We start from the raw sequence: 12,019 nt of genomic DNA, 5'->3' as shown, positions 1-12,019 counted from the left end.
TCCCCAAGTAAAAGACTAAATGGATAGTCATAGTTTGACTAAGTGGATAAAAAAACAAGATCCAACAATATGCTGTCTACAAGAGACTCATTTTATATCTAAGGACATACACAGGCTGAAACTTAAAGAATGGAAAAGATACTCCATGCAAATTATACCCAAAAGAGAGGAGGGGTTGCTATCCTAATATCAGACCAAATAGACTTTAAATCAGAAACAATTATAAGAGACAAAGAAAGTTACTGTATAATGATAAAACGATTAACTTACAAAGAAGATGTAATAATTATAAATATCTGGATTACAAATACATGGATTAAAGCCCTAAACATGAGACCCAAAGCTATAAAACTTCTAAAAGAAAATATAGGGGAAAAGCTTCATGACATTGGCTTTGGCAATGATTTCTTGGATACAACACCAAAAGCACAATCAACAAAAGCAAAAATAGACAAGTGGGACTATATCCATTTTAAAAACTTTTGTGATTCAAAGGGCACAATCAACAGAGTGAAGAGGCAACCTATGGATGGGAGACAATATTTGCAAATCATACATCTGATAAAGAATTCACATCCAGAATATATAAAGAGCTCCTACAATTCAACAACAAAAATATCAAATAAATCAATTAAAGAATGAGCCAAGGACTTGTATGAAATTTCTCCAAAGAAGATACAACATGGCCAACAAGCAGATGAAAAGATACTCAACATAAGAGAAATGCAAATCAAAATCACTTCACACCCATTAGGATGGCTACTATCAAAAACAAACACAGACAGAAAATAACAAGTGTTGGTGAAAATGTGCAGAAATTGGAACTCTTATGAACTGATGGTGGGATTACAATATAGTGCAACCACTATGTCAAACAGTATAACTTTCCTGAGAAAGTTAAAAATAGCAATCCCACTTCTGGACATATACCCAAAAGAACCGAAAGCAAGGTTCCAAAGAGATATTTGCACACCTGTGTTCATAACAACACCATTTACAATAGCCAGGAGATGGAAGTAACCCAAATGGCCTACAATGGATAAATGGATATGCTATGTACAAACAATGGAATAATATTTAGCCTTAAACCAGAAGGAAATTCTGCCAAATGCTAGAACATGGGTAAACTTTGAGAACATTATGCTAAATGAAAAGTCACAAAAAGACAAATACTGTATGATTACATTTATATGAGGTATTCAGAGTAGTCAAATTCAAAGAAACAAAGTAGAATGGTGGTTACCAAGATCTTGTGAGAGGGGAGTTATTGTTATTAAGGTATAGAGTTTCAGTTTTTCATGAAGAAAATTTCTGGTGATCTGTTCCACACAATGTGAATAAACTATACATTTAAAGATGGTAAGGATGGTAAATTTTATGTTTTTTACCACAATAAAAAAAATGTGGTACATCCTCACAGTAAGTACCTTGTAGCTGTAAAAGGAACAGAAAATGTCACTGTATATTGCTATGGAGTGATCTCCAGGATGTACAATTCTTAATTGTATTCTATGGGGAAGGGAGGAAAAGGGTGGAGGGGTCAGAGGCTAGATTTAGACTTCTTTGAATGAACCTTTCTTTGTAGATTTGACTCTGGACCATGTAAATGTTTCATATAATTGTAAAACAAAATTAAACTTTTAAAAAACAGTCCCTAAAAGTAGAAAGCAAAATGGAAAACATGAACCTTTTAAATTAGGGGGAATTCACTTTAAAAGAGATGAAAATATATCAACCAAATGCCAAGTACAGGCCTTTTTGGATTCTGTCTCAAAAACCACCCCCTGCCAAAAAAAATTTTTTTAACAATCTGAGAAATTTGAACACTAACTGGATAATGGATAATATGAGAAGTTATTAAATTTTTTAAGTGTGATAATGATATTTTGCTTATATATATATTTTTAATCCTTACCTTTTTACACACAGAAGTATTTCATAAATGAAATATATTGGAATTTGTTTCAAAATAACCTAGAAGACTACAGGTAGAAAAGGGAGTGGAGAAAAAGATAGATTATTTGTTTTTAATTGTTAAAAAGTAGGTTATAGGTACCAGGAGATTCATTACACTATTTTATATTTTGCACTGACAATTTTTTTCTTTTTAATCCTGCACATTCATGAATTTCTTAAGTGTCTCTCAAGCTATCATGGAATATAAAACAATCTTGATTTTTCACAAAACATAGGTAAAAATGAAGTACATTATTACCTTTGTAAAAGTGACAGGGATGCTGGCATCTAACTGAATGTGATCTGCAATCTCTGTAAATTGCTGCTGCTGTTTTTGCAGTGTTTCCAGTAACCTTGTAATTTCTTGTTTTGCCAAGACAACTCTACAATCATCCTAGAAAAAGACAAAAGTATTTTTTTAAATGGGTAAAAGAAACAAGGAAAAGAGGGGTATCACCAAAACCCAACAAAAACTCATTGAACATTACAGTATTCAAAGTTAATATAAACATACATTTGACTAGGATAATAAATAATAGGGAATAAATAATTTAAGAGCCTATCAACAGAAGAATGGATAAACTGTGATATACAGTTGACTTCTAAACAACACAGATTTGAACTGCGCAGATTCACTTAAACACAGACTTTTTCAATAAATACACAGTATCTGTCACTGGATGCAAGGCAGCAGATTCCGCAGGTGATGTGGTTGATAGAAATGGCAAAGGAATAATGTTATACCTAACTGAACCCATGACCTTGGTGCTATTAGCACCACACTAATCAACTGAGCTAACTAGGTAGTTAGCTGTCTGAACCAGTGAAAAATGTTGGGATCTGAGAGAAGCAGAGGAGCGAAGACCCTGGTTAGGCAACCGAGAGGAAGGAGATGGGACACCTTTGCACCTTTGAGGTGCACCCTTCCCAGCCCCTGGCCTGGTCCACCTGCAGGCAGCTGTCAATCCTAGCAGGGACCAGGATAGGAGCTAATTCACCCTCTGCTTGCTCTCCTTCTCTGTTGGACCCTACAACTCTCCCATTTCTTTTCTACTTTTCTATTATTTGTTGCACCTTGAGTTAATTGGCCCATTTTATATACAGTAGGGTACTGGTAGTTAAGTTTTTGGGGAGTCTAAAGTTATACATGAATTTCCGACTGCCCAGGGAATTGGCACCCCTCATCCCTGCATTGTTCAAGGGTCAACTGTATTCACAAATGCAGCACCACACCACAATGGGAAAGAACCACAATTACATGTGAGGTTATGAATTTCACAAACATAATGTAGAGAAAAAGAAGAAATGATGTGCAAAGTTCATCCTGCAAGATTCCAATTATATTAATTACCAAATCAGGCAAAAATCAAGTGCCTTGCCAATGGGTTTTGGCCCCAGGCAAACTCACTATAGATTCAATGTGACCAAAGAAATGACAGTAGAATATTCTTGGGGTGAAAGGGTTATAGTCAACTTCATTTCAAAGGTGGCAGGTTAATCACTAAATCCCATCCACACAGAGCAAGTCTGCATGCAGCAAGCCAGTCTCTGCCTCTGGGCTTCTCTGCCCGCACAGCTGCTCTCTGGGCCTCTGCTCTGCACTCCTGCAGCCATGAAACCATGTCACCCAGAGCTCTGGGCAGGGCTATTTATATAGAGTCAATAACAATATATTGCCCACACATGTGTAGCAAGCTAGCCAATCATGGCCAGGTGAGAATCCTGGCCACAGGAACCTTCATTTTATCTACACTCCACACCTCTAGGATTCTTGCCTCTCAATCTATGTGTCCTTAGTCCTCTGCAATGGTCCCTGTGCAAGGAAGCTGGAACACTGTAACCAAATTCCATAGTAACATGATAACAACAGAGGCTATGACAATATACAAAAAACAAAAATTACAACAAATTACAGTAACCCTCAAGCCTGAGGAGATCTATTGCCACCAACTGGTCATCCTGGCTCTATTCAAACCACTTCTACTCAAATGAGTTAACCAAAAGGACCATAGGTGGGCCTTACAATACCCACCTTCTCCAGCCTCCCCAGCAGAAAGTCTTGCAGACACACAGGCCGATCTTGTTGCTTTATCTCTGCTTTCTGCTTCATCCTCAGCAGCCGGAACCACTGCTCCAGTCTCAGTTGTTGCCAATTTCTTTCTGTCTACTCCTGACTTTTCAAACCAACCTACATCTGGGTCCTCATGACCTTCACGGGGCCCTTTAAATTCTTCCTTTGAGAAGCAGACCGTATTTCCTTTTGTGCTTGAGCCTGAGGATAGAAGCAGAGCATGGAGTGCTCCACAACCTGAGGAGGGGGCTGTACCTCTCCTGAAAGAGCCCACGGTTGCCGAGTCCCTCTGGCTTTCCACCAGCTTTCATTCAACCAGGTGGGGTCTCAACCAAGCAGGGGCTGATGCCTCTGGTACCGGCAGGCCCTCCACCCCCACCTATTCGTCAAACCTCTGCTCCTCCATTTCTGGGGCTGATGGCTCACTACATCCTTCCCCTGCCCCATGGCATCTGGCAGCCTGCACTCTTGTGCTTCTTCCTCTTGTGCTGCTGCTCCTTCCTGTGTTGCTTCCTCTTGGGCCACCACAACATCCATTACCATTTCCAGAGCACTTCATAGTGATGCCATTTTAGTCAGCAACAAATTTTCTTTCTCTTGGGGTGGACCTCAGTCCTCCACCCCTTCACAGTACACCATGTCTACAGGGGACACTCGAATGTCTCCCGTCCATATATACAGCCTGCTGAAACACTCCTTCCATGAGGGCTGCCTGTTCTTGGTCACCAATGAATCCTGCCGACTGTCACCAATTGTCTTGCCAGTGGGTTTTCAGCCCCAGGGAAGTTCACTATGGATTCAATGTGACCAAAGAAATGACAGTAGAACATAATTGGGGTGAAAGGGTTATACTCAACTTTCTTTCCAGAGTGGCAGATCACCAGAATCCTGTTCACCTAGAGCAAGTCTGCATGCAGCAAGCCGATCTCTTGCCTCTGGAACTCCCTACCCACACAGTCATCTTCTGGGCCTCTGTCCTTGGCACTGCCACAATTCCAGCCTCTGCTCTGCTCTCCTGGAGCCTTGCAGCCATGCTACTGTGTCACCCAGAGTACTGGGCAGGGCTCTTTATATAGAGTCAATAACAACATACTGCCCAAACATGTGTAGTGAGTTAACTGACCAGGGCCAGGTGAGAATCCTGGCCACAGGAACCTTCATTTTATCCACATAAGGTATCCACTAGAACTCAGGACAGTGGTTTATCCTTAGGGGAAAAGGCAGGTAGTTACTAGAAGAGAGTCTGAGGGGTTTCTGGGATACTGGTAATGTTCTGTTACTTGATCTGGATGCTGCTTACAAAGTAATGTCCAGTCTGAAAATTCAGCCAGCTGAGCATTTAGACACACATTTCTGTATATATGTTGTACTTCCATAAAAAATTTTGAATAAGATAAACACATACTGGTTTTAAAAAAAGACCTAGGAGTCGGGCTCTAAGCGTCTTCCGGTAGGCGGCGCGGGAGGCAAAAGAAGCTTGAGGGGCCGGGCCAGGCGGATCCCCTTCTTCCCCAAATGTGAGCAGTGTCCCGAGTCCCCGTCAGGCAAAGGCTGCCCAAAGAGGTGAAGCTGGTGGCCGGGCCGGGAACATGAGGCAGTTTCTCCTCTTCCTGACCAGCTGGGTTTCTTTCGTGCTGGCGCGGCGGCCTCCGGACAAGCCCGGCTTTGGCTCCCCGCAGCGACTCGAAAAGCTTGATTCTTTGCTTTCAGACTGTGATATCCTCTCTTTATCCAATATCCAACAGCACTCGGTAAGAAAAAGGGATCTACAGGCCTCAACACATTTAGAAACATTACTAACTTTTTCAGCCTTGAAAAGGCATTTTAAATTATACCTGACGTCAAGTACTGAACGCTTTTCCCAGAATTTTAAGGTCGTGGTGGTAGATGGTAAAGATGAAAGTGAGTATGCCGTCAAATGGCAGGATTTCTTCAGTGGACATGTGGTTGGTGAGCCTGACTCTAGGGTTTTAGCCCATTTAGGAGATGATGATATTACAGTAAGAATCAACACAGATGGGGCAGAATATAACATAGAGCCACTTTGGAGACTAATTAATGATACTAAAGACAAAAGAATGTTAGTTTATAAATCTGAAGATATCAAGAATGTTTCACGTTTGCAGTCGCCAAAAGTGTGTGGTTATATGAAGGCAGATAATGAAGAGTTGCTTTCAAAAGGGCTAGTGGACAGAGAGCCACCTGACGTGCATACAAGTTCATATTAGAGCTTGTTCGCTGGGTGAAGAGAAGAGCTGGCCCTGATCCCATGAAGAACATATGTAAATTACTGGTGGTGGCAGATCATCACTTTTACAAATACATGGGCAGAGGGGAAAAGAGTACAACTACAAATTACTTGATAGAACTAATTGACAGAGTCGATGACATCTATCAGAACACTTCATGGGACAATGCAGGTTTTAAAGGTTATGGAATACAGATAGAGCAGATTCGCATTCTCAAGTCTCCACAAGAGGTAAAACCTGGTGAAAGGCACTACAATATGGCAAAAAGTTATCCAAATGAAGAGAAGGATGCTTGGGAAGTGAAGATGTTGCTAGAGCAATTTAGCTTTGATATAGCTGAAGAAGCATCTAAAGTCTGCCTAGCACATCTTTTCACCTATCAAGATTTTGATATGGGGACTCTTGGATTAGCTTATGTTGGTTCTCCCAGAGCAAACAGCCATGGAGGTGTTTGTCCAAAGGCTTATTATAGTCCTATTGGAAAGAAAAATATCTATTTGAATAGTGGTTTGACCAGCACAAAAAATTATGGTAAAACCATTCTTACAAAGGAAGCTGACCTTGTTACAACTCATGAATTGGGACACAATTTTGGAGCAGAACATGATCCGGATGGCCTAGCGGAATGTGTACCGAATGAGGACCAGGGAGGCAAATATGCTATGTATCCCAAAGCTGTGAGTGGAGATCATGAGAACAATAAGATGTTTTCAAACTGCAGTAAACAGTCCATCTTAAAGACCATTGAAAACAAGGCCCAGGAGTGTTTTCAAGAGCACAGCAACAAAGTATGTGGGAACTCCAGGGTGGACGAAGGAGAGGAGTGCGATCCTGGCATCATGTACCTGAACAACGATACCTGCTGCAGCAGCGACTGCACGCTGAAGCAGGGCGTTCAGTGCAGTGACAGGAACAGTCCTTGCTGTAAAAACTGTCAGTTTGAAACTGCCCAGAAGAAGTGCCAAGAGGCTATAAATGCTACTTGCAAAGGCGTGTCTTACTGCACAGGGAACAGCAGTGAATGTCCCCATCCTGGAAATGCTGCAGATGACACGGTGTGCTTGGACCTTGGCCAATGTAAAGACGGGAAGTGTGTTCCCTTCTGTGAGAGGGAGCAGCAGCTGGAGTCCTGTGCATGTAACGAGACTGACCACTCCTGCAAGGTGTGCTGCAAGGACCCCTCAGGCCACTGTGTGTCCTACGTCTATGCTGAACAGAAGAACCTATTTTTAAGGAAAGGAAAGCCCTGTACAGTAGGATTTTGTGACATGAATGGTAAATGTGAGAAATGAGTACAGAACGTCATTGAGTGGTTTTGGGACTTCATTGACCAGTTGAGCATTAATACTTTTGGGAAATTTCTGGCAGACAACATTGTTGGTTCTGTCCTGGTCTTCTCCTTGATATTCTAGATTCCTTTCAGCATTCTCGTCCATTGTATGGATAAGAAGCTGGATAAGCAGTATGAATCTCTGTCCCTCTTTCACCCCAGTAATGTTGAAATGCTAAGCAGCATGGACTCGGCATCAGTTCACATCATCAAACCCTTTCCTGCACCCCAGACCCCCGGCTCCCTCCAGCCCCTGCAACCTGTTCCTGTGATGCCTTTGGGGCCTGTGGCTCCAAAACTGGACCACCAGCGAATGGACACCATCCAGGAAGACCCCAGCACAGACTCACACGTGGATGAGGATGGCTTTGAGAAGGACCCCTTCCCAAACAGCAGCAGCACAGCCACCAAATCGTTTGAGGATCTCACAGACCATCCGGTCACTAGAAGTAAAAAGGCCTCGTCCTTTAAGCTGCAGCGTCAGAATCGTGTTGACAGTAAAGAAACGGAGTGCTAATTTAGGAATTCATGTTCTAAGCTCTTCAACTGTGCAAAAATATTTTTATAGATTTGACCTAAAATTACTGCATATATTTTGTGAAGATTTGGGAGAAATAAGGAAGTGACTTCACAGCAGATGCTGGTCATGTGTTTGGACTTCCTTCGCATACAAGGTTAGGCCCTTTTCCTTTTGAAGAGGTAAGGTAAATCTAGCTTATTTTGAGGCTTTCAGGTTTTAGTATTTTTGATTTTTAAAATATCCTTCAACCTGTGGTGCAAAAGCAGAAAATACAGCTGGATGAAGTAATACGAATATTTACATTTTTGTAAATTAACTTTTATACTGGTAATAGCACTGATTAAAGGAGGTGATCAGTTTTTTTTTAATACACTGTAATGATCCGCTGAATATAATGAGGCATTTAGTAGGTACTTAATGAGGACAACAGAACACAGATTTACTTTTTGCCTTCAAGACAAAGGAGATAAAATCAAGTATACATTATCTCCAAAATGTTGGGTTCTAAGTATTACCCAGAGCTTTTAGCAGCAGGGAGAATTATACATCTAAATATAGGAATAATGTTGGCTAGTAATTCTAAGGTTAGTATTTGCTAGAATTAAAACAATCTAGCTTAATGTGAGGGTTACAAATAGTAGCCAAATTGAGTTTACAGAATCCTGCCAACTGCTTAGGGCCATAATTTGCTGGGCTGTTTTTCTGTGTTTTAGAAGTATCTTCAAGTATCTCTAATTCTGTTGTCATGCTCTTAAAGAGATCCCATTCACAGAACTTAAATGGAGTATGGCTCCCTCTTTTCAACAGACACTAGTTGCCAGGAGGGTACATGAACTATTTATTTCTCACCCAAAGAACATGTGGTTGTGAATGGGCCATGGGGTGACATGCTGGCCAGGGGAGGGACAGCTGCTGCCCGTGGGCTTTATCCCTCCATGGCTGATTCTGAAAGTCCCTTTGCAGTGACCTGCAGGTGGACAATGGCATTACTTTTTGCTTTAGTGCTTTGGGATGGTCTGCATTTACTGTGTGAAGGATAAAAATCATCAGATCAAATTGATTTCCTTAAAATTATAGTTAAAAGTTTTTTTCCCTACATACTGAATTTCTCTACATACTGAAATGTACTCACCAGCCAACACATTTTAACTGAGATAACTTGTAAATTTTGAGGGCAATTAACCAAACCTGTGACAAACCCTGTCCTCCCTTCTGAGGGTGTTTGTTCTGCAGATAACCTATTACACTAATACTTGAACTTGTTACCTTGTGGTATTTTCTGTCTTTAACTAGTCACAATATTCTTATATTTTAGTTACACTTTTAGAATCTGATAAAGGGTGTGTGGGTGTATGTATGGGAGAGAAAGTGTCCAGCTGAATGTAAGAAAACCATTTTTTATAACGTTGTGACAAAGAAGAACTTTAGCTTTTTTGCCTTTAAGCTGCTCGGGGTGTATTTTTAGCTGTGGCACTGACGACACCTGCATCAATCAATAAATACTCATTGTCAAAAAAAAAAAAAAAAGACCTAAAAGCCAATCTGGGAAAAGTCTCCCTCTCACTCTAGATCCCCTGGCCCACTCTTCAAAGTCAAATTTTCCAGTTTCCCAAATATTAGTCCAGAGATATCCTACACATTTACCAATGTATTCTTTGTAAGATAAGAGATCTTCCAACAATATGTAAGCCCCATGAGAGCAAAAGCTGACATGCTCAATGTTGCATACTCGTATTAGTTGACAGCACTTCCGTTGTTTCAGTTTCTCAGAACAAAAACCTTGAAATCACTCTTGCTGTCTCCTGCCTCATGCCCCACATACAATTTGTCAACAAATTTTACTGGATATCCAGAATCAGGGTACTTCTAAACCTCACTATCCAGACACTATCCTCTCTCTTCTGGAATTCTACAAACAGCACCCTTCCTGCTATCTTTGCCCTCCTTCAATCTGTTTTTAGACATCAGTCAGAATGATCCTTTTAAGTAGTAAGATCAAGTCGTTCTTTTGTTCAAAGCCCCACAATGGTTTCCCCATTGCAATCAGGAAAAGGTGAAGACCTTCCAATGGCCCACAAAACCTTCTTTATGTACAGTCCCCTACTTCCCCTGATTTCAGCTCCTATTACTCTCTCCTTTGTTTATTCTATTCCAGCCAAATAGTCTTCTGCTCCTGTCAGATCCCGACATCTTACTCTATTTGGCCTCTTTTGCTGTTCCTCAAATGCACCAGGCGTGCTGCTCTAGGGTTTTTTCTTCTAACCATTTCCTCAGCTGGAATGTTCTTCCCTTTATTAGGGCTTAAATGAGTTCCTTTACCTTCTTCCACCTGAGTTTTTGCTTGAACCTCACCTTCCTTCAATGATGTTTAATAATGTAATCTGCTGTACCTCCACACTTTTAATTTTTTCTTTGCTCTTATCACTTTTTAGAATACTAAATAATTTATTTATTTAGGAATGGTTAAGGTCTATATGTGTCTTCTCCTTGCTATAAAGCTAATTCCATAAGATTATGGGCTTTTTGCTTACTGATACAGTCCATGTACCTAGAAAGTACATGGCACATAGTAGGCATTCAATACATATTTGCTAAGTGAATAAACAAATCCTTACCATTCAGCATTATGCCTTGAACTGAGATCAAGCATCATTTTTTGGAGGTAAGGGATGATTAAGTTTGGTTCTCAAAATTAGGAATAAATACACAATGTTGTAACCATTTCCTTTGTTCAATTATCACTGTCACAGGAACTTTTAAGAACATTGGTTGGGGTTAGGGTTTTGTGGCCATAAATCAGAACAAAACTACTAGATCCATATGAAGAATGAACCCAAGACCCTATTTTATTTGCACTAATACAGTAAGACAATACCATATCATTAACAATTACCAGTCACTTTGCCATATGCTTCAGAAACTCAAATACTTCTAAATATTTCAGTTACATAACTACGATACTTTTTAATAAAATCAGTATAAAAATACTATGAAATATTTAAGTAAATAGGATTTAGGACATGATGATCCATTTCTGATTTACTGTGTAGCTTGATTGTGTAGCTGGTAATCAAGCTCTTTCCATCCAGATACAAAGAATTTAGAGACACAAGATGAACAAGATGTACCCAGTCGACATCTAGAAGGACAAACATGCATGCTGTATTATTCAGCTTCAAACTAGGAAAACAAAAACCACACCAGTTATGTGAACAAAAAAACTTAATGTGAAGAATTGTTAACTAGGTGCAGTTATTAACTAGATAACTGAAAGAGTAAAAAAAAAAACTGAGGTACCGTGAGGTATCAACTGTAGGAAACAGATACCACTCCCAGGGCTGGGGGAATAAAGCAGAGATGCTAGAATTACTAAAACTTAGAAACTTAGAAGAGGGGCTTCACAGAGCTGAAATTCAGGCCTCTGAGGAAAGTGGTTTCCTCAGTGAGGAGTGACACTCACAGGAAACCCATCTAAATGGGAACCCACAGGAAACCTCCTATGCCTTCCAGTATTGCTCTATTGTCTCCTACTAGCAGAGCCTAAACTAGCTTGGAGCCAGCTGGCAAAGCAGATATATGGTTTGTAGAGCTACAGTCCCAGCATTACACAGCAAAGGACACGGAGGATCAAAAACAGCTTAATAAATGGCATATGCATCAATTATTATACCTTAGTGTTACAAGGACTAAACCAACAGCTCAAGACTGAGGTGGTTACAGCCTAACCACATGCACCTAAGTCTAATCATATATTTAAGAGAAAAAGCTTTTCAATGGTGAAATGTTTAGCTCTAGAGTGATTTGAAATCATCAACATGATTATTAGAAATATATATCATTAAATATGAGATAGACTGCAACTTACTGGGAATCCCTAGGGCAATAATTAGCCT

General features: G+C 40.3%; 1 protein-coding gene and 1 pseudogene across 3 annotated transcripts in view; one reads left to right on the top strand and one right to left on the bottom strand.

Moving 5' to 3' along the window:
- Positions 1 to 12,019, bottom strand: part of TRIM23 (tripartite motif containing 23) — a 58,275-nt gene that overhangs the window by 18,190 nt on the left and 28,066 nt on the right. For all 3 annotated transcript variants that reach the window (XM_037013607.2, XM_037013606.2, XM_037013605.2), the window contains one exon: positions 2,216 to 2,350. In XM_037013607.2, the coding sequence (XP_036869502.1) occupies positions 2,216 to 2,350 (135 nt within the window). The remainder of the gene's footprint in view (positions 1 to 2,215; positions 2,351 to 12,019) is intronic.
- Positions 2,413 to 11,223, top strand: LOC108406598 (disintegrin and metalloproteinase domain-containing protein 17 pseudogene; annotated as a pseudogene).

This window comes from Manis javanica, chromosome 1 (genome assembly GCF_040802235.1).
Source record: "Manis javanica isolate MJ-LG chromosome 1, MJ_LKY, whole genome shotgun sequence".
In the NCBI taxonomy this organism is placed as follows: Eukaryota; Metazoa; Chordata; class Mammalia; order Pholidota; family Manidae; genus Manis; species Manis javanica.
Note: the sequence above shows the minus strand (reverse complement) of the source record. Positions and strands in the feature narration are given on the sequence as shown.